A 22,693-nucleotide genomic window follows, 5' to 3' on the forward strand; every position below is an offset into this window, starting at 1 on the left:
ATGCCAGCCGAATTTCAAAAAGCAATTGATTGTACACTCGCCGGCCTAAATAATACATTCTGTTTTTTGGACAATGTACTGATAGTAAGTAGGGGTGGAATTGAAAAACATCTCGATCTTGTTCGGAAATGTTTGATGAGATTAGATCAAGAAAATCTTCGAATAAATCTGGCAAAATGTCATTTTGCAAAAGATAAAATCGAATGGATTGGACATAGCATCACTCAAACAGGCATAACACCATTATCGAATAAAACAGAAGCAATCGAAAAATTATCTTTGCCTACAAATCTCAAAAAACTCCAATCCTTTATGGGATCAGTTCACCATCTGGGCAAATTTATTCCTAATCTGCCACAATTATTTTATCCACTTGGACCACTACTTAAGAAAAATACAAAATTTATTTGGACGGTTGAACATGAAGAGCAATTCAAATTGATAAAAGCGAAGATAGCTGAAACAACCGAAAATAAGCATTTTAATCTGGACCTCGATACACGTATAAATTGCGACGCTTCACGTAAAGGTTTGGGTTGTGCATTAGAACAACAAACTCCAAACGATTGGCACACCGTGGCTTTTGCATCGCCATTTCTGAATTCTGTAGAAGATAGATATAGCATCAATGAACTCGAGTTGTTGGGTGTTGTTTGGTCTGTTGAACACTTCAAATATTATTTATATGGCAAGCCATTCACCGTAATAACTGATTATAGAGCTTTACTTTCGATCATGAGGGAAAATAGAGCTAATAAATCCTACAATAGTCAACTGACACGTTGGGTCGATAGACTACTACCTTTTGATTTACGATCGATCATCTTCCTTGCTCAAAAATGGGACTTGTTAACTATATCTCTCGCGACCCACAACAAAAAGCTGTTAAAATATCTGCATATGACAAACAATTTATAGTTGCTAAATTGGATGTGATTAAGCGCGGCGCGAAACGCTTCTTATTAAAAGCTGAGAATTACATCGATTTTGCAGCGCGAAATCCGTTTCTAAAACAAACCTCAGTTACCCCAAATTCCATTAACAAATTAGACAGTGAATTCGCACCGCGAAATCCAGAATATTATGCGATTACGGAAAATGATGATACAGTTAGCAAATCAGCACCAAATAACTCAAATTCTAATATCCAAATCGAGACAACTAACATTGCACACTCGCTTTTTGCCTTGAATCGTTCTACAGAAAAGTTGCCTAATTATTTGAATACTTTCCAATGACGACGAAACCCTAATGCAAGTAAAGCACTCAACTCCCTCAAATGTCAGATTCGCGGACGAGGCAGGTCCATCAGCGGCTCCCGCAGTGCAAGCAACACCCTCAACTCCCAATACCGATACCACAACGGTCACGTCGCCATCTACTGATGATCATTACACAGATGCCTTCAATTTTGCGCTGTCCAAAATCTTTTCAAGCACCCTAATGGCCAACCTGACTACCAAGGACGCGATCCTCAAAGAGATAATAGACTGCATTCTGACGGAAAATGAGGATAGATGCAAGCAGATTTTGCCGTATATTCATACTTTATGGAAGAACTTGCACGTCAAGAATGGATATGTGTGCATCGATGACAGGATATCTATACCACACTTGATCAAAGAACCCTACGTGGAGGCAATTCACGGAACACTCCAAGGCAGCTGGGGAATGACAGATATGGCGACCCATGCATGGTGGCCATACATGCATCGGGACATAATATCAAAAACAGCAAAGTGCAACCCCTGTGTCAAAATCGGTAAAAATTTAAAGTCTTATATTCCTGCTAGCAAATGGGCACCATTAAAATTATGCAAAGTACCAAATGAAGAAATTCGAATTGACTTTGGCGGACCCATTTTTAATGAAAAAAATCAAGAAGTTTACTTACTTGCATGTAAAGATCGATTTCCTAAATTTCTGACAGCGGAGGTATTTGATAGAGCTAATGCAGATAATATTTTGAAATTCCTTCAAGAGTATGTTTTGCTACACGGAATAACACGTTCAATTAGATTAGATCAAGCGGCATGCCACACTGGTCACCAAATTAAAGCGTTTTGTAGACAGAGTAATATACAATTAATTGAAGCTCCAATACACGATCACAGAGCAATTGGACTCGTTGAAAGGCTAATTCAAACAATCAAGAATCGTTTAGCTTGTATTAAAACGGCGGCGCAAAATCAATTTAACTTGAACGCTTCAATAAATTCTATAATTTACCAGCTACGTATATCTCGACAAAAGACAAAAAATATATCACCATTTGAAGCACATTTTGGCGAAAAACCAAATATTCCATTAAGTAATATTTCAACAGAACTTGATCCTAATACTATCAAGTATAAACGCATTTTGAATAAATATTTAGATTTGGAGACAGTCCGTTGGGAGGAACTAATTTCTGAAGAAAATTGGGATGTAGAGGCCACAAGCGACACCGAATTGGAACACAACAGGGACAAATTGAGCAAAGATGCGGCCCGAAGAAAGAACACAGACCCAGAGAAAGAGTCTAGATTGATCACTCATCCTGATGTTGGTCTGCCAGTGCCACGGAAAAGACATTTTTATCAGTTAAATTGGCCAAGAAAAAACCGAGGACCAAAAGGTCGAAGAAAAGTCTTGATGGACTTTATGAGGTCTTAGCACCTGGTTCCTCAGGAGTCAAGACGGATGCATATACTTCCGTCATAAAAGAACCAGGAGAAAGAGAAGTCACGATCCGCAACTCTGATTTGGCGAAATTTGGGACTAAGGCAGAGCGCCAAACAGAACTCCAAATTTACGCAAATAGGATAAAAAAAAACCCTCCGGGAAGATAACGGAAGATCTAATAAACCAACATGCGAGAGAGGCGAGGAAGCAGTTAGAGGGAAACAAGAGAATGAAACATAGAAAGATCGCCGATGATGCCAGTGCTGTATCATCCATTCATTCTAACATCACGAGAGCACTAAGAGTGAGAATGCCGACCAAACCCAAAAGAACAGTAGTATCAGCACCGCCACAGCCACCCTCAGAAAATTTAAGTGATTTCGCGCCACCAGTTGAGCTCCCATTGACATCAATTGTAATTGCGCAGCCACCATCGAGGCCAAAAAGGAAAGCCGCAACCAAGGCAACGGCAGCAATACAGCCATTATCAAAAAGGAAAAGATCTTCTCCGTCAATTACGGAATCAGACGAATCATTAGCGTCTGTCCAAACGTGCCCCCCAACAACTTTCGCGTGTGCAGCACCTTCGCGAAACAAAAGAAGGCAGCTAATTAATTAGATTCAAGTTCAAAATATGTCAATTTTATCTCCAGTCAAGAAAGCCGCAGCTCAGAGCCAAAATGTGGAAACAGACTATACAGTAGGCCAATGTTCTCCTGTATAGACGTATCCGACTCAGTATTAAATTTCGCAAAATTACGAGGGGCCAGAAATGTCCATGACAGTCGGAGAAGCTGAGAGACTATGTGAAAGTGATTCAGATTAAAACTTGCAAAAAACATTAGAGTATTATTTATAGTAACCAGTAAATGTGTTATTAATTTTCTGATAAACCACTTCGTCGTTTATTTTGCCGAGGGGGAATTTGTTATAGTACGACATTGTATTAAAAAGGAGCTATTGATTTGGGTACACCAAATCTTCCTAATTTTAAGTTATTTTAATTTAGTTCATTTGTTTAGCATTTAGTTCTAATTTCATTGCCAATTTCCAGTTTCCTGTTTGAAGATCAAATCTTCATTTTTCACGTTTATTAAATTTGTCTATAATTTTTGTCTGTAAACCCTGTCTGTTCATGGAGATAGCCTTCATTCGTCCTAGAAAAATCACCTCTGATCGCTATGTGTTTTTCTCAAGAAAGCAGAAAAAAGACGAAACGGTCGAACAGTTCTACAGTATTTTGAAAGAATTGGCAGAAAAATGCGACTTTGAAAATCGAGAAGAGTGAGGGGGGAAAGTGGGGGAATTTTAGAGGGGGAAAGTGATGCAGACTGGTCTTGTGACATGAGCGATAGAAAATCATCGACGGGCTACTACTTCAAGCTCAACGGACGTGGCGCAGCCCTCAGCCGGTTGTCGAGAAGCAGGCCACAATAGCTCCTTCTTCATCAGAAGCAGAAAATCAGGGCAAGGCAGCAGCAGTTCAAGAAGCATTGTATCTGAAACAACTTCTGGAGGATTTCGGCATCCAACAGAAACCTCCAATAGCATTGGAGAGGACAACCAGAGTTGTATTAAATTTTACCCAAAACCCAGCCATGCACAAGAAGAGCAAACACATCGAGACAAAATTTTACTTCATTCGAGACAAGACGGAAGATGGGGCTATTTCAATTCATTACGTTCCTGCTGACAAAACGGCGGCCGACATCTTCTCGAAATCTTTACCCGTATCGAAGGTGAAAACATTCAGAACTGTTTTGATGGGAACAGACTCTACACAATCAACTCAAGCCTGAGTGGGTGTGTTAGAATATCGATCAAACTATAGTCTTAAACTTAGTGAGAATTAGAAAAAAGTTTAACTTACCAGATTAGAAAGACAAAAGCTAATTGATTTTCATCAGAAAAGTTATATGAATGAATCGTCAAGAAATCGTGCTTAGAATCAATATTCGTGTCAAATTGGTGAATCTAGATAACTAATATTACAGTGAGATTATTTGATGTAAAATCTGACCAGCATGTATTGAATGATTATGATATCACAGGAAATGTGAAATGTGAACGTACTCTAAGAAAAGTGTAAATGCATACCATCTATGGTACCCCCCCCCCCTGCGACTGCTTTCTGGGAAATTTGCAGGAGCAAACCTTGTTTGATAACCCTTGCGACCCCCACTGTAAATCGTGGTGCTAAGATTAGTTTTGTATCTAAACTTTCTCGCACTGATAATGGGTATATGTATACAGCTGATTATTGAGCCTTTTTTTCATCCCGAAAATCAAATCACCATCTTGATCAAATAATCAGATCTCTCCTGTAAATCTACAAATTCTACTGTAAAACATCATTCTTGCTATACTCTCATTTTGAGAAATTAATTTTTCTACTTAGTTAAAAACGCTTTTTATTCCGCTTGCGAAAATCCAGAACTCAACAGGTTTCGAAGTCATAAAACTGATTTCAAAAACAAAACTAATTTATTGTTGACAGTCATAATCCTTTTATACTGAGTACTTTTCTTTTCACAACTGTTTTGCCTGCTCAAACTACGATGGATCAACAGACAGTGAAGCTGCTGACCTACACAGGAAAGGCACAGGACTTTCCAATGTGGAGCACAAAATTTCTGGCAATGATGCAGACGAAGAGACTCTACAAATCACTACTTGGGACAGAGCAGCAACCCAAAGAGCCTGCACCACTAGCCAATGAGGCGAGCAATGATGAAAAGAAAAACCAGAAGGTGCTGAAGGATGCATATGAGAAGGAAGTTGCAGACATCAAAGAGAAACGGAACAATGTGTGGTGCCATCTGGCACTGACTCTAGATGTGAAAACCTTTTTGCTGATGAGATATGACTGTGTGGGAGATGACGGCATCGGAGATGACGCAAAGGCTTGAAAGCGTTTGCAAGACAGATTTCAGAGTGTGGAGACGCCGACAGCGATGACGTTGGTGGCACAGCTTGCTCGAATGCAGCTCGAGGATGCTGAGGCTTTGGATAGCTTTTTTCATCAGAAGACAGGGGTTGCTCACAAGGCTACAAGAATCAGGGGAAACAGTCTTAGAGACCCTCTTCAACGCTTTGGTCCTCAATGGTCGGCCAATGAGGTATGAAAGTTTTGTTATACAGGAAAGCCCAAACCCGGCAACGAACTTCACAGAGTTGAGGAAAAGGCTGCAGAACTTCCATGAGAGCACAGCACAGAAGCACAAGGGACAAAGTGGTTCAGTGGCATTGGCAGTGAAGCGTGACTTCAGAAAGGGACCCAAGAAAGGGAACTGCTTTGTGTGTGGGATCCCTGGACACTTTGCCAATGACTGCAGGAGGAAGGAGGCGGCACAAAACAGCAAGTGTGGTGAGAAAGGTCACCTAGACAGGGCATGCAAAAGTCAGTTAAATGAAGGCAAACATGAGTCATTGGCAGTGGGCCCAACTTTAGCTTCACCAGACGAGGAATATTGGGCAGCTCTTACCCAGTGGTAGACAGAAGGCATGCCAGTGGACAGTGGTTGTACAGATCATAGTGACGAACGTCGATGAGTTCCTAGACTTTGTGTCCATTCAATCAGTGGTCACAAAACCCAACGAAAAGGCTTCCAGAGTGGTGGGCAGATGCTGCGTGAGGATCAGCATATCCTCAAACAAAGGGGAATTTCAATGCGAGCTCAAGAATGTTTTGTGTGTGCCTGACTGTTCTTCAAGCCTCTTATCAGTCTCGAGATGCACGGAGTGCGGACATAGCTTCACTTTCGAGAAAATAAATAGCTACATGAATTTCCAAAAGGGGACTCGGGTAAAACTAACACAAGAAAATAATTTGTTTTGCTTACCCTGCAGCGTTCTAGAAATCAAGATGAGTTCCAACAGCGCGAAACTTGACAGTGCAAGGAAGTTGCACAGACAATTGGGTCATTTGAATCAAGCGGATGTGTTCAGGAATGCACCAGATACAGTGGGGGAACTCGATGATGTATGCAATGTGTGCGCATTGGCCAAGATTACAGGGACTCCAGTACCAAGAGTGGCAGAGACCCAAGTAGAAGAGAAGCTGGAGAGGGTGTTCACAGACGTGATGGGACCTTTCAGAAGAGAGTTACTGTCAGGGTTCCGGTTCTGCATTGTCTTTGCAGACCAGTACACGAAGTTTGTGTTTGTGGACTTGAATAAGGCATAAAGTGAAGCACTGGCCAGACTGAAGAAGTTTGTTCTCAGTGTGGATACGCCCGAGAAGTTGAGACAAGACAATGCGAAGGAGTTTCTCTCAGAGCAGTTCAAGATGTACTGTTTAGATCCAAGCATTCTACAGGAGAAGACCAACCCAGAGAAGCCACAACAGAATGGGTTAGCGGAGAGGTGCAACAGGACACTGCTGGAGATGGCAAGATGCTTGCTCATTGACTCGGGTTTTCCCAAGATGATGTGGCGAGCAGCAATTCTCCACGCAACAAGGATCAAGAAATTGGTGGTGAGACGAGGAGAAGACAAAAGCCCAGCAGAGCTGATGCAAGGTATAAAACCTAAGCGTTCAATTAGTAAACTATCTATTTCTGGTTGCATAGTTTTCATGAGGAAGCAGGACAGAGATGTCAGCAAACTTGAACCCAAGGCACTGGAAGGAAAGTTTGTGGATTACATGAAGGAGACAACGGATACCTGGTGTACGTACGCAACACTCGCAAGGTTAGGGCAGTTCGAGATGTGATCATCAAGAAATCAGAAGTGGGCTCAATCCCTGACAACACAGAGACGCGCGACCTACTAGATGAGGGGTCACAGCCACTGGGGTCCTGGTACCCAGTTGATGGTCATCAAGTTGATGGCAACAAAGAGGAGAAGGGCACATCTACGGCAAAAAGGATGAGTGGCATGACTCAGTGAGCGTGAACACTCAAGAAATGGAACTCCGGCAAGCGAACAGGGTAAAGCCCAGACGAAGGACACGTGCAAGGAAAGTTCAGCAGTTTTTTTGGAAAAGTCAGGACCCATCTTGCTGTTACTGAGGGTGACTATATGGAACCCAAAAGAGTCTACGAAGCCAAACATGTTGACGATTGTGATCAGTGGCATCGGTCAATGAAGGACGAGGTCAAGCCACTCCAAGACAACGAGACTTGGAACCTAGTGAGACGACCCACAGACAGTGACGTCATACCGGGAAAGTGGGTCTACAAAGTGAAATTGGGACTCAGTGGTCAAGTGGACAAATACAAAGCACGCTATGTAGCAAAAGGCTTCAAACAGTTTGAAGGACTGAACTGCTTTGAAACTTTTGCGCCTAACTGTAAGCCAGAGACATTTAGGATTTTAATTCAAATATCAGCGAAGCAGGGCCATGTGATGCACCACTTTGATGTCAAGACGGCTTTCATGCATTCATCAATAGAGGAGGAAGTGTATCTGAAACAGCCACAAGAGTTTGTAAAACGAAGATCAGATGGAGAAAAGTTAGTATGCCGACTTAAAAAATCAATTTATGGTTCGAAACAGTCAGATAACAACTGGTATAGAGAACTGGCAAACTTCATACTGAGACAGGGGTTCACCAGAAGAAGGAATGACCATTGCTTGTTCGCAAGAGCAGAGACAGAGGGTCACACGACATCATAATGGCATCAATAAGCATGACAGTGATCTCCGATGTCAAAAAGGCGCTCGAAGCAACATTTCACATGGAAGACATATGGATAATCTATTGGTTTCTGGGTCTAAGAATCAGACGAGAAGAGAGCAAAGTCACAGTCGACCAGGAACGCAACATAGAAACAATGTTTGAGCGGTTTGAAATGGATCAATGCAAACCCTGAAGAAATCCAGCTGATTTGAATTTGAAACTTCAGACAGCATAGAACGGAGACGAAGAAGTGGACCAGAGGATCCACAGAAACTTGGTTGGATCACTTCTGTATCTGGCCAAACAGGCGAGGCCAGATATCATGTTCACAGTCAACATTCTGTCCAGACACATGAATGCACCTAACAATCAACAATGGATGTGGAAAAAGACTTCCCCGATATCTTCAAGGTTCAAAAGGTTTAAAACTTACTTACACAAAAGAAGCTAGTTATGATTTAGTGGGGGAAAGTGATGCAGTCTGGTCTGGTGACATGAGCGATAGAAAATCAACGGCGGGCTACTACTTCAAGCTCAACGGACGTGGCGCAGCACTCAGCCGGGTGTCAAGAAGCAGTCCACAGTAGCTCCTTCTTCATCAGAAGCAGAAAATCAGGGCAAGGCAGCAGCAGTCTAAGAAGCATTGTATCTGAAACAACTTCTGGAGGATTTTGGCATCCAACAGAAATCTCCAATAGCAATTGGAGAGGACAACCAGAGTTGTATTAAATTTTACCCAAAACCCAGCCATGCACCAGAGGAGCAAAGACATCGAGACAAAATTTTACTTCATTCGGGAGAACACGAACGATGGGGCTATTTCAATTCATTACGTCCCTGCTGACAAAACGGCGGCCGACATCTTCTCGAAATCTTTACCCGTATCGAATGTGGAAACATTCAGAACTGTTTTGATGGGAACAGACTCTACACAATCAGCTCAAGTCTGAGTGGGGGTGTTAGAATATCGATCAAACTATAGTCTTAAACGTAGTGAGAATTAGAAAAAAGTTTAACTTACCAGACAAGAAAGACAAAAGCAAATTGATTTTCAACAGAGAGTTTATATAAAAGAATCGTCAAGAAATGGTGCTTAGAATTATTATTCGTTTCAAATTTGTGAATCTAGATAACTAATAATAGAATAAGACTATTTGATCTTCCCAGCATGTATTGAATGATTATGATACCACCAGAAATGTGAACGAATTCTTAGAAAAGTATAAATGCATATCATATATGTTACCTCCTGCGACTGATTTCTGGGAAATTTGCAGAAGCAAACCATATTGGGTAACCTTTGCGACCCCCACTGTAAACTATGGTGCTAAGATTAACTTTGTAGCTTGACTTTCTTGCACTGATAATGGGTATATACAGCTGATTTTTGAGCTTATTTTCATCTCCATCAAATCACCATCTTGATCTAATAGTCAGATCTCTCCTGTAAATCTCTAAATTCTACTGTAAGATATCATCCTTGTTATTCTCTCATTTTGAGAAATTAATTTTCCTACTTAGCTAAAAACGCTTTTTAATCCGCTTGCGATAATCCATAACCCAACACGCTTTATAATAAGTCCTATAAAAATAAAATTTTACTTTTGAACTATATGTGACAGACTATAAAACCTCTTTAATTTGTTTGAGTTTGATCACAAAATCCTATGAAAATGTGATCACAAGAGAGAAAAAACAGGTTCACTATTTCTTACGCTTCAAAAACCTTATTAAACAGTTGTAAAAATTTGATATAATGAAAAACAAACTCAATTATACACATTATTATCAATTGCCTGACAAAAATTGCTTATTTTTAGACTCATTTATAAGAAACCAAGAGTTTATTGCAATCAATCAGTATCGGTGAAGACTCATGTTGACTCTCGTTCCGTCGTGCAGAACCGTAGGCTGTGATTGGCTGTCAGGATTGACCAACCAGACATTGCCGCGATATGATTGGCCAGAATTACCGCAAGAGGGCCCGTGAGCGTGATTCTGATTGGCTGGGTTATAGTTGCAGTGATGAGTCATGGCTACCACATCGTTGCCAAGACAACAGGGTGCGGGTTGAGGGGGTAAACTTTGCATTCGGTTGTTGCAGGTGTTTGCATGACATCGGGTTCCGTTACAGATGTTATTATTGTGATTATTGTTGGTGTTGTCTTTGACAAAGTGGCTAGAGTAGTCTAGAAACTTCCCGATTTGGCTGATGGGCGACTGCTTGAAGCCTCGAACCTCACTCGCAAATCTGGACTTGTAGGGGGGATGATTCGGGCACTCATGATGGTTGTGCCCAAAACCCGAAGAGCTGTTGTGGTGATGATGATGAGTCATAGCCCTAAGAAAAAAAATAAAATTTTAGAAAATTTAAAAAAAAATTTAAAAAATTGAGAAGTTAGAGAATAATTTGACACAAAAACCTCAAGGCAGCTCAAGTTCGTCGATTAGTTTTTAATAAAATCATCCAATTGTTTTTACGCTCATTTGTCAAATTTTCTTGCTCCACTCTCGCTCTAGCACGGTCTCTTTGTTTCCTGGAAACAAATTCTTCGTATTCGACTGACTGGATGATGTGCGAAACCAAACCAGCTGTCATCCGACCAACTTAGTTCGCCCACCGGGGGTTAATGCGCTACCCAGTGACAGAGTTTGGCAGCAAGTCTACGGTCTGGAAAGTCTTATCAAAACTATGTTTGTCTATATTTTTGTATGAATAAAATATACATTCTAACCTCCCTTGTGAATTATATCTGATCACGTCGTACCTGATCACGTCTTACTGATTACGTTTTACCTCAAGTCCCAACACTTGTGAAGACATTTCAAGACTTGCTCAAGATTTGTCAAATCTAAGTCAAGTCTTGGCCAATAATTGAGTTAGACTTGACAAGTCTTGACACGTCTTCACAAGTTTTAGGACTTCAGGTAAGACGTGCTCAGTACTGATTTGTCAATTCAAGGCGGGTATTTCACTGGAGAAGTAGTGAATCAGTTTATCATTTACTAGACCTGCGAAGACCCCCCCCACCCCAAAATTGCTTAGAAACAGAAGCTCTTAAGCGTACGATTAAAGAGGACGTTATGTTACATATTACTCTCTAGGCTTTAAACAGAGTCTAACTTTGGCCTGCCTTACCTGGGTGACTGCTTATTTGGGTGATTTGAGGCAATATTGAAAGGGGAGAGGGTCAGGTTCAGACCTCCAATCCCTCCGCCGGTCGGGTTTGAGTCGGCATCGTCGCCTTCGTCTTCGGAATCGGACCCGTCGTAGTAATCGTAGTGTTGTTTCATTTGACACAGAGCACAATAGGGGCACACACAGATTACACAACAGTCGCTCAAAGCGCTGCCTGAAAAAAAAACAAAACAATAACAATGACATAACATAAATACAATTTTTTCTGCTTCTCCGGTGTCAAAGATAGTCTGTCGTTTTTTGCAAGTTAAGAAATATTTATTGTCTCCTGGTTTTCTCTGGTGGCTTTCCATGGGAAACTTGATCAAGGACCTAAAGTGCTAATCGTCAACGTCATCGCTTTATGATAGTTGATTCACGTAAACAATGAACTGACTGAAACTAGAATAAGGGTTATGGAAAAATTGGATCTATTCTGTTTTACGTAATTACGCCCTTACATTTATGGCTAGGTTCTAATTCTTTTTACCCCAATTAATTTACCCTATATTTTATTTTTACCCTTCTAATAACTCGCTTCCCCCGCAAATTTCTCACCCCATGACTATCTGAAATCAAAATTATTAGTGCTAAAACTTTTTACCCAAAACCTACATATCCCTTATTTATGTTAGTTGTTCCAATTATATAAGGAAGCAAAAAGGGGGATTAGCGATACGGGTGAAATTAATCGGGGTGAAAAAACCGCGCACCACTTTGACAGAAATGGGGGGGGGGGGAGGGGGAGGGTATAATATAGCAAGACCCCAAGATCGTACCTGATATCTGGTATTCGTTCCTGATTTTGTGTCTGAGTTTGAAGGCAAGAAAGAGCCTCAACATCAATAAGAAATACAACATCACATTGCACATGAAACCATCACTCAATCCAGCCCCCAAGGAGTCTTTGCCCGGCTGAACAAGGAAAAATTGTGCTGTCAAGAGGGCTATGATGGACAGACTGGACACTACGAAAGAGAATGCCAGTCGCTGCAGTCCAAAAGTCTGGCTAAAAGTAACACCAACTTCATTACGCCTGGCAAAAAATACCAATTCGTTTAGATCTCAATTTTGAATCTCTTCTATTTCAATTTTAGATCTCTTCTATTTCAATTGCCTTGCTTGGAAACCTTGCCTTTATTTTGATAAATTTCATCCACGGAACTAAACCAGTATTTGTAAAAATTATTAAATACAGAGGTTTTTGCGTGAAATGAGATGTTCGTAAAATTTTTGTAACAGATCTTTTTTCTATCCTTTGAATTTGTTTTTTTTTTACAAATTAGACCAAAAATTTTAATTCTTTCGTTCCTGCTTTTAATTTTGAAAACGGAGGTTTTGATTTTATCGTTTTTGGTTACTGTTTTGATTGCGACAATTGTACTCAAATACAGTGATATATATTGAAGCTGCGTATACACGTTAACTTTTGAGAAAAAGACCGTTTTTCAATTAGTAGGCCAATATTGGGTTTTTGAATGGTAGGCTTAAACAGATTGCTTTCTGAATAAGTAAGATCACAAGACAGTTTTTTCTCACAATTTTTGTTTTTGCACACAAAAATTATTGTAAAAATAATTTATCAGATTTTTTTCAATCCAGAGTTTCTACTGTTAACTTGAGTTAAAGACCGTGGCATATGATTCCGAGTCATTAAAATAAACAAGTTTGTAAGTGAAAAGGTATATATTGTTCCTTTATAACTCATTTCCAATTATAGCTGCACTGAGCAAAAATTAGTTTTTCGGCTGTGTTGCAGAGTGTCATTAACAAATACAATTTTTTTTGAAAAAATTTTCAGAAGGAAGCAACCCCTAAAAATAGCTTAATCCATTTTGGCGATCTTGAATAAAATTTATTACGTTCTCAGGCAAAGCCTAGATGTTCATTACTTGTTGTAGTGGCCCGCTGTTTAGCTAATGAACTATTGAAGAGCTTTTTCAGCTAGGTTGTGCCATTAAAAGCTAGGTTGTCTAGATTAGCTAGATTAGCTAGGTTGTCTAGGTTGGCTAGATTAAAAGCTAGGATTTTAAGCTAGGTTGTGCGTTTAAGCTACGGCTGTGCCATCTTCTAAAAATTTTTTGAATTTCAATTGCTGAGAGATTTGTTTTCACTGGCCTCAGAGGTTTTCAAAGGAGTGCAGGTTTTTGTGACCATGGCTGTTTTTCGCTGTGGGTAAAGGTACCACCACGAAACTTCTCAGTTATCTAAACTTCTCAATGAGATGGAAATTTATGGCCGGTTTTTAAGTTTGACTATCGTTTCTCTCTACGATAACCAAAAATAACATTTAAAAATATCTCAAGCAATGGATCAAAAAACAGTGAAGCTACAGGCTTTCAGATAGTTCCTTCTCCGTGGGGTTTAGCATTTATAGAAGCGTTGCTCAGCTGTCAAACTTAAAATTTTCTAGCGGTTTCTCTTTAATTAGCTAATGATATGTTCATCTTTAATCAATTTCTCGGAAAGACGGTTTTGAAAAACATGCTCTGCCGTTAAACCAGAGCTGGAATATGCAAAAAATAATTTTAAACAATCAGTTTTTTTGCAAAGATAAATCGCGTCTACAGATATTTATTTTCTGCTTCTTTGCATTTTTCTTTTTTATTATGTAATGCCTATTAGATAATCAGACACTGCTATTTTTAGATTTTTAATTTTTTAAAACTTAAAAGGAAAAAGAAAAGACAGGATAAATTGTGAAACGTATGTAATGTTATCAGTAAAAAATAGCTTTAAAAATTTATAGGAAAAAGACATCAAATAATTAATAAAATTGTAAATTGTATTTCTGGAAAAATAACGTAAAACTGGGCCTGAACATCCAATTCAATCAAATTTTGCTCAAATTTTTTCCATTACATGTCATTTTTTTTAAAAATAAAGTAGAAATTGTCCAGAAGGCTCAAAGCGAAAATTCTGTATAAATGAAAATATTGCTATTTTACCCTTCCCAGCGCAGTGATTTAATGCAGTTTATGCAAAGGCGATTGTTTGAAAATTATGCGTCACGCACAAAATTATGAGATCCTTCTTGTTCGGTATCTAACGTTGATCATGATCATTGTTTCGAAACGTGATTGGTTCACACTGTTTTAACGAGCCGTTTATGTTGTTGCATAAATTGGGGAACATTTCTTTCAACTTAGGTGAAAATCAAGACTTTCATCAAAATCATATTTCATCAAAATCTCAACAATATTGTCACTAAGATCCATTTTACGCGTATTCAGCGATAAACCACAAGAGAGAAATGTCAAAAATATCAAAAACAGAAACTGTAAGTTATTCTTGATGGTATCATAACTTTTCCGTCCGTTTGCCCCCCCCCCCCCACCTCAGTACTTTTTGCACCCCCAAGTTAAACGTCCATGCAAGTGTCATTACACAGTAAATCATAATGTAAAAATAAGGCACGTGTTCCTGCGCATTCTAAGCTGTTTTTTTTTTGGGGGGGGGGGGGGGTGAGCAGAAAAAGTTAAGATCCACTTACCTAAGCACAAACTCTGTAACACAAGGACAAAGCCCAGTAATTAAACACCATTTAGTATCGCTGAAACACTCCCACAACTGAAACCCCCATGTGTAAATGGGCTGCGGCTCTACGAAACTCCCATTTGCCGACTTAAATCGCGTCTCGTCACCCACCGACCCGGCCGAGTGAAAATTAGCGCCGGCACTGTTCGGGTTCAAATGGTGCTGCATGTGCTCGGGTTCCACGATTCCGGGTTCGGTTTCGGCCCGACTTCGACGCAGGCTCTCGCGACCCAAACTGATGGCATCGACTTGAGGTTGTTCAGTCACAACTTGAGAGGGGAGGGAGGGGTCGACAGGCTTCATAGCTGGCAGACTGATGGATGATTGGGAAAGATTCTTCTTCTTGTTCGAGAAGGTTTGTTCTGGTGAACAGGGACTTACACTTCGCATACCCCCGGCTCCTGGGAAAATACCCACAAAGTATTTTGAACTAATATATACCCAGGATGAAGTCTGCGACCCAAGACAGGTATTGGCCAGACCGACTTGGGTCGCGGACAGGGGGGTCCGGTGCGATCGTCCTCAATGGTCTGGAAAAAATGTGGGTCGCGCCTTCCGTCTGGCCAATGGCAATTTCGGTCTGTTTGGTCTGGCCAATATCCTTATTTCGGCCTGTTCGGTCTGGCCAATACCAATATTTCAGTCTGTTCATTATAATCAAATGAACCAGAAATAAATACACAAATAAACATTAAATAATCTAGCAGTTAGTTGAGGCATTTATACAAATATTTCTGCTCTTACTAAGTTCATTTTACCTTGCAAGATTTTCTGAACAGTTATTAAAAATCAAAACGTTTACATGTCAATCCACATGATTCAAATCACGCCCCAGTATCATTTGAGAAATTATCAAAATCATTAATGGCAATGGAAGCAACGAAGAAAAAACAAAAATGAAAAAATGTATACAACCAGAAATTTTTTTTCAAAAGGCGACTTTTTCAAAAAAACTGGCGCCAGAAATTGAAGTAAAATTCCTTTCATCTGTCTTTAAAGTCTAGACGAAATTTATCGAGTACTATCATTGATACTGTCATACAAACAAAGTTTTCACCCAAATTTTTAGCTGTAAAATTGTGAAGCAGCGGATAGATCGCAATGAATAATTAATAGGAATAATTTTTATAATTTCTATTAAGATTTAAAGAATTTATAAGTTCTAGGATGAATAACTTAAAATATTCATAAGAAAAAAACCAATAAATTTTGGGATAAATTAAACTCCGTATTGGAATTACATCTTGTGGCAATATGCAATAATGAAAAAGAATAAAAAAAACTCAACAATTCCAAAATTGATGCAATTTGCATGGGTGATTGATAACTTATTTTCCTTGGAATTTACAACTTTGCCAAATAGTTAAATTTTTCAAATTGGTTACCAAACTCACAAAAAGGCTGACATCACTACAGGAATTGCCATATGTATTATTGAGTCACACAGCAAGATGTGACAATATCAGTCTAATTCACTCTATTTTAAAATGATAACAAGGATGGGGATATAAATGCAAAGTTTTCAAAAAAAACGTTCCAATTATAGTTTGAGAAGTTTTCAGTCGATTTTGCGCACAGTCGTCAAACAACAACATTATATATGAGCAAAAAAGTTTGCATCATTTTGGTTACATGTAACAGGATTTTTCCAACAATCGCATCCCCTAATCAAATAAATAAAGCAAATAAATAAAAATTCAAAAAAGCTGATAAAAATCTGGGAACCATACAAAGATCAGGACTTGCGACTCGTTTCGAGAATAATATAAAAATTAATTGGAAAACGTAAATGGAAGCTTTTAAAATCTGAATAAAAACGCGATTATTTTGTATCTCAAACAGTTAATTCAATTTCACTAGAATCTTGGTTAAATTTAAAACAGAGTCTTTCTATTCTTATCATCAGACTAAAATCAGTCTAAAATAAGAGTTAGAGAAAGTTGCCCGGGAAAATTACTCTGAGTTTGCTATATGTCCTGTCATGATCATATTATGGATCAGTGCAAAAACAGACTGAAACTATTATGAAACAGAGTAAAATGAGGCTGCTTCATTACTGAAACAGTATAGCGCGTGTACTGAAGCAGTATAAAGTAAGTCCGAGTCAGAAAAAACATATTATGGTCAATGACTTCTTGTAATAAATAGTACCTGTAAAATGGGTAGTGTGTGGAAACGGGGGAGTTGTGTAGTCTTGTTGCTGATTGTAGCCCCCCATTGATACTGTCCCTTGACCCCCCATCGGTTGCTGATGCTGCATTCCACCTGAAACTCCGCCCACTCCACCTGGTCCGCCTGAGGAGGGACTGAACACCCGATGGCACACGGGGTGGTGGATTTGTTGTTGTTGTTGATGTTGTTGGGCGATGTCTGATCCTACCTGGTGCTGATTGCCAGGAGTTATCCGGTTCGGGTGGGGAGGGGCTGCGTTAACCGAGCAGCAAGTGGGTGAGATTTGGGCAGAGCGGCCTGCGACTATTTGTTCGACAGGCTTGAAAGCTAAAAATAACCAATCTTTTAAAAACTTTATTTTACACTTTACATTATATCGAAACGACAGAGGGTTCAAACCAATGGACCACCAAAAAATTACAACTTTTTCTCTTGATTTTGCATTAATTACATTTACTCTAGTAAAGATGCTCGAATTTGCCACACTTTTCCACGGTCTCTCTTAACCGTGCCAATTAGACACAAATCAAACAAGGCCTAATCTTCTGGCGATGAGATGGCTTGTGAGAAGTTTCGATTTTTAAATGGCTTTATGAATAATTAACAGAAAAATTCGAGATATGAATTTTAGGCTAATTGATAATTTCTGTCAATGTTGTCCACAAATTCTCAATGCGTTCGTTCTGTGCAAAATCAACCTTTTGCAACGTAATGGTTTAGACCGTTCGTTGAAAACCTCGAGAAAATTTAAGTAAGCTAGAAAAAAATGACTTTTTGGGTTCCATGTTTTTGTAATACACGACGCCTATGCTTGCAATCGCTGTAAAAGACAACTTTTCCAAAGTGATGTAGCGTATCTATTGTACGTTATGAAGCCAGACTCGAGCCTCAGACCAATGAACCAGCACATTGTGAGAGAAAAACTTAATTCAGTTCTGAAACAGCATCTCCAGAATATTTTAAGTTTTTTTACGTGCAATTTTCTCCTCATTATGATTATATTGAGGGCATGGGGTCCACCAAGCTGAATTTATCCTGTATAGCCTGAAATTTACTCATATCCCAGAATTAATTCTGAGCAGATTAAATCTGAATAAAAACGCGGTTATTTTGTATGTCAAACAGTTAATTCAATTTCACTAGAATCTTGGTTAAATTTAAAACAGAGTCTCTTTCTAATCTTATCAACGCATATCCCAGAAGTCTGAGCAGATTATTCTGAAAACTCTGTAGATTATAATTGGTAATTACTATAGTAACATATACAATCTTTATGTTTAACTAGCTTGTAGGCAATTACCTCAAATCCCATTTAGCTTATAGTGGTTAGAACTTGCTATGCGAATTAATTCAAATTCGAATCTCATATAAAGCATACCTCGTTGGCGTGAGTCAACTGGAGCCAGTCTAAATTGGAACAATAACAGAGTACTGGCCATCCAAAAACAAAAATATCTTTATATTGATTCAGCGCTGCTTTGACCTGCAACCAACCTTAGGGTAATAATCAATATGATGACGTAACACGGTTGTTGACGCTATCGAGAAATTGTTTATCTTCGACACAAAACTTAGGTGTTGAAGATTCAAGGTGACGTTAAAATTATGCATTTAATTTTTTTTAACCAAAACAAGTTACAATTACAACAGTTCAATCTCAAAAAAATTTGTCACTTTGTCTTTCATTTTTTTGTACATGTTGTACACCCTTATTGCCCAGCCCAAATTCGAATATAAACATTTGCAGTAAAATGTACCGTATTGTACATTAACTCATGGAACTCAATCAGAGTGAGGTTAGGGGTACATAGCCCGTTACGTAACGTTATCAGGCTCCAATTGGCACATTTAAAGAAAATATAATTACTCAAAGAACTGATTTTAATTAGCTACTAATCGCCTTTATTACCATATTGCTTAAAGCTCCCTTATATAATACAAACAAGAAATGGATTTCTCGAATGTATTAAAGTTCAATTAAAGTATTAAGGATCAAAATGGTTCACTTCTTTTAACCCCGATTCATTAAACCTTAATTATTTTACCATCACATCATTTCAACCCCCTCTTATTTGACCACTTAAAGTTTCCATCCTAAGGTCTTTTCCAAATACCTTGCATATCCTCTGGGATGTCAATAGCGAAACTTTATACCCAAACACAACATATTCACAGTCTTGAAAATCAGTTTTACCAATTACGAAATGTATTAAAAATCAGGTGAAATTAGAAATGGTTGGAATGATAGGGGGCGAAGTTTATAGGGGTGAAAAATAGGACATCACTAAAGGACACAAACTTAATAATCCGAATACTCTTTACCCATTTTTTAATTGTGCCAACTCTGATCCTTGCAATATAACGTAAAACCGACTTGCCACTTTTTGTTCTGTTTTGACATTTTAGCGAGACCAAAACATGAAAACATTCATTACTTGAAACGGTAGGGGCCCCAAAAACCAATGAAATTCTTTCATCTGAAACGCTTCACAGTAGCCGGTAAGAGGCTAGCATTATTGAAAGAGTATGCTTATTTTGGAAATGTTTTAGAACTCAGTTAAATTTTCATGAGCTTCTATGAATGTGTAAAAGTTTTTATTCATAACTTTTTTTAAAAAAAAAATTCAACGCATGAATTTGTCGGCTTTTCAACCAAAGCCACGCTTTTCTTTTTTTACTCTGCAACTGACACTTTACAGAGTAGTTTACGGAGTTTCAGCAAAATTTTGTATTAAAATCATATAAAATCATATAAGTTGTGTGACTATGATGAAGTCATTGGAAAAATCTGTCCAATAACCCCTAGATATTCGAGAAGTGACCTCTCCACAGTTAGATAGTCTTGCTTGAAACACACAGAATGCACTCTAAATCGAAAATTCTGTCGTTTTCTAGAAACCAACACTGACGAAAACTTACTAGTGCGTGATTCAAAAACATTTAAAATGCAGTTTTGAAAAATCTTATAATACAACGGATAAGGGACATATTATTTGAAAGATATTTGTTCAACAGCCCTTATACAAAGATAACTGGTAAAAACAAAGTTTGTTAGACAATCCACCACAAAAATTTTTTTAAAAAAATTAGAATTAAACGAAAGCTGTCAAAAGGATTTCAATTCTGCTTTGTGAAAACAGAATAAAATTTATTGATTCGTTTGCATAAAAACTAAAAATTATCATTTAATCCCTACATTTTCGGCAGTTTTATACACCGTGTGTAACTCAAACGGTCTGATTAGAGTGCGCTGAGATCTGTCACCTCAATCTGGGCATTAAGCTGAGTGTCGGGACAATATACTCAATGCATTTTGATGTTTTTGTTCATTAATCCGACTACCAATTAGCAATCCGTGGTACTTGATATGAAACCATCACAACCGAACATGGGATTAGATTATCCGCTTGAGTATGTTAAAACACACGTTTAATACCGGCGGCTAATTTATAGTCGGATTATTGAACGAAAATATTAAAGTATAATAGGTATAATGGCATTGGGTATTTTGGCTTTGGGTATAATGCCATGTAACCATTAAGCTGGTGGGGGGGGGGGGGGGGACTCAGTCGGCATTATCCAATATTCGAGGAAACATTCAAGGCTCAGGAACATTCAGTAAACCCTTTTGGGCCGTTTTTATATCAATTTATCGAATTCATCCCACTATATCTAGACCACTTCTTTTAATAACTCAATATTCAGACACAGCGAAACTTAATTACTTGAAAGTTGTCTAATATAACTTACCAGCAAATTACAGCAGTAACGGGTAGGGGGTCCGCCGTTTCACTCTCTCAATATGAACAATTTTCAAAAGTGCAGACGTTTGTGTGAACATGTATTATTACTTTGTATGAATAATTTATGCGTTGAAGGTCATAACACCAATGCAGATCACATTGTTTAATAATGTAGACGCTTTATTCAATGAATCTTCTATAATATTGTCAAATAAAATTGATAATTTGGATAAAAATAATAAGAAAAACTTCAATTTTTTTTTACAATTGTAAACAAAACACTAGAACGGATATAAAATGGCGGCTCATGAACAAAGTAGATTCAAATCATTTAAAAAATTTTTTCTCTATATTTGTAAAATTTGGTAATTTTTTAATAAACTAAACTATCGCTACAGTTTGGTACTATAGCTTAGCTAAGAGAACAAATGAAGGCGGAATCAGTTTACAATTTAATATCAAACTGAACAATTTTAAATCATTCTCAATTGAAGTAATTTTAATTCACCCCTCCTTCACCCCCCCCCCCCCTCCACGGCTCTGTGGGCTCTTAAATTCTATGCCCACTAGGGTCATATGCTATTATTTTACATAGTAAACGTGCTACGAAACACAACAAAATCTATAATAGGCGAGGGGGTGGGGGGTCAAAAAACATTGGGAGGGGTGAGGGGGGGGGGGGGGGGGTGTGTTGGCAGAATTTACTCTAAATTTGATATAAAACTTTCGAACATTGCCGCAGACGCTTGGGTAAATTTGAGAAGCAACCAAGACGAAGAATTATTGATGCATATAGTCTTAGCTATTCGAGGAAATTTTATGTTCCGTAAAATAAACAGGCAAAACTGTTCATAAATGAATTTGTTTACTTCGTGTTTGACTATATATCCATTAAGGGCGTAATAAATTTCAACGGAAAAGACCCGAGTTTACAATTTGCTTGCTAATGTTTTCTTAAACTGAGTAATTTCAGAAAATGAACGGTGGAAATATTGCAAGCTGGAAGAACCCAAAACTCAATCACACAATTACTGTTACATGAACCTGAAAATGATAATTTGTCCGCTAAATATGTTCACATTTTTATTTTTGCAAAGTCAAATGTGACTTTCCACAGACCTTTGCAGGATCTTGCAAAATGATTGCTATCTTGCAAGATCTTGCCAGACGACGGATGTCTTCAAAGATGTTGCAAGATGAATGGTTATCTTGCAAGATTCTTGCAAGTTCGTTTCGGTCAAGCTCTGCTCTTATTGGTTTTTATTCCGCATGATCTGTCGTTTTGCCCAGAAAAATCCCAAGAAAAGGGCTTTCGTATTTTAAAAGATATAAATTGAATGAAAAATACGTTGATTTTGTGAAGTTCACTTTTTTTTAAAAAAAAACTAAAAATTCAGTCGGTAAGCAAAAATTCTTACTGCATCACTGAATAATAAAACAATCTGAAAAACTTGAACAGAAAACTTTTTCTCTGTTTTCTTTTTTAATTTACTCAGTTAAACCGTTCAATTACAGCGCTTTTGACAACAACTTTGGTTAATTTACAGTAAAAATGTGTCTTTCACCTTTGCTTTAGACGCAGCATTTATTTACTTTAGAATTTTAATTTAACTTGACAAGGAGTACGCAATTACACCCATATAAGTTGCAGGTCTTCAAGGGTTAAAAATTGTTTTTGTTGAATGCACTTCAAGCTCAAATGGTTTGATTGAGAGTATTTAAATATTTGCAAGATGAATGATTAACTGATAAAACTTGCAAGATTTAGGAGAAAAG

At 38.3% G+C, this 22,693-nt stretch overlaps 2 protein-coding genes across 5 annotated transcripts in view; one reads left to right on the forward strand and one right to left on the reverse strand.

Moving 5' to 3' along the window:
• Window positions 1–22,693, forward strand: part of LOC142354270 (uncharacterized) — a 576,654-nt gene that overhangs the window by 161,893 nt on the left and 392,068 nt on the right. The window lies entirely within an intron of this gene.
• LOC142354551 (uncharacterized) overlaps window positions 10,035–22,693 on the reverse strand; it is a 118,113-nt gene continuing 105,454 nt past the window's right edge. For all 4 annotated transcript variants that reach the window (XM_075406873.1, XM_075406872.1, XM_075406874.1 and 1 more), the window contains exons 3-7: window positions 17,154–17,501; window positions 14,959–15,403; window positions 12,245–12,474; window positions 11,427–11,640; window positions 10,035–10,628 (exon numbers count right to left, since the gene is read on the reverse strand). In XM_075406873.1, coding sequence (XP_075262988.1) covers window positions 10,145–10,628; window positions 11,427–11,640; window positions 12,245–12,474; window positions 14,959–15,403; window positions 17,154–17,501 — 1,721 coding nt within the window. In that variant the 3' untranslated portion in view covers window positions 10,035–10,144. The remainder of the gene's footprint in view (window positions 10,629–11,426; window positions 11,641–12,244; window positions 12,475–14,958; window positions 15,404–17,153; window positions 17,502–22,693) is intronic.

This window comes from Convolutriloba macropyga, chromosome 15 (assembly GCF_964194025.1).
Source record: "Convolutriloba macropyga chromosome 15, txConMacr16.3, whole genome shotgun sequence".
In the NCBI taxonomy this organism is placed as follows: Eukaryota; Metazoa; Xenacoelomorpha; order Acoela; family Convolutidae; genus Convolutriloba; species Convolutriloba macropyga.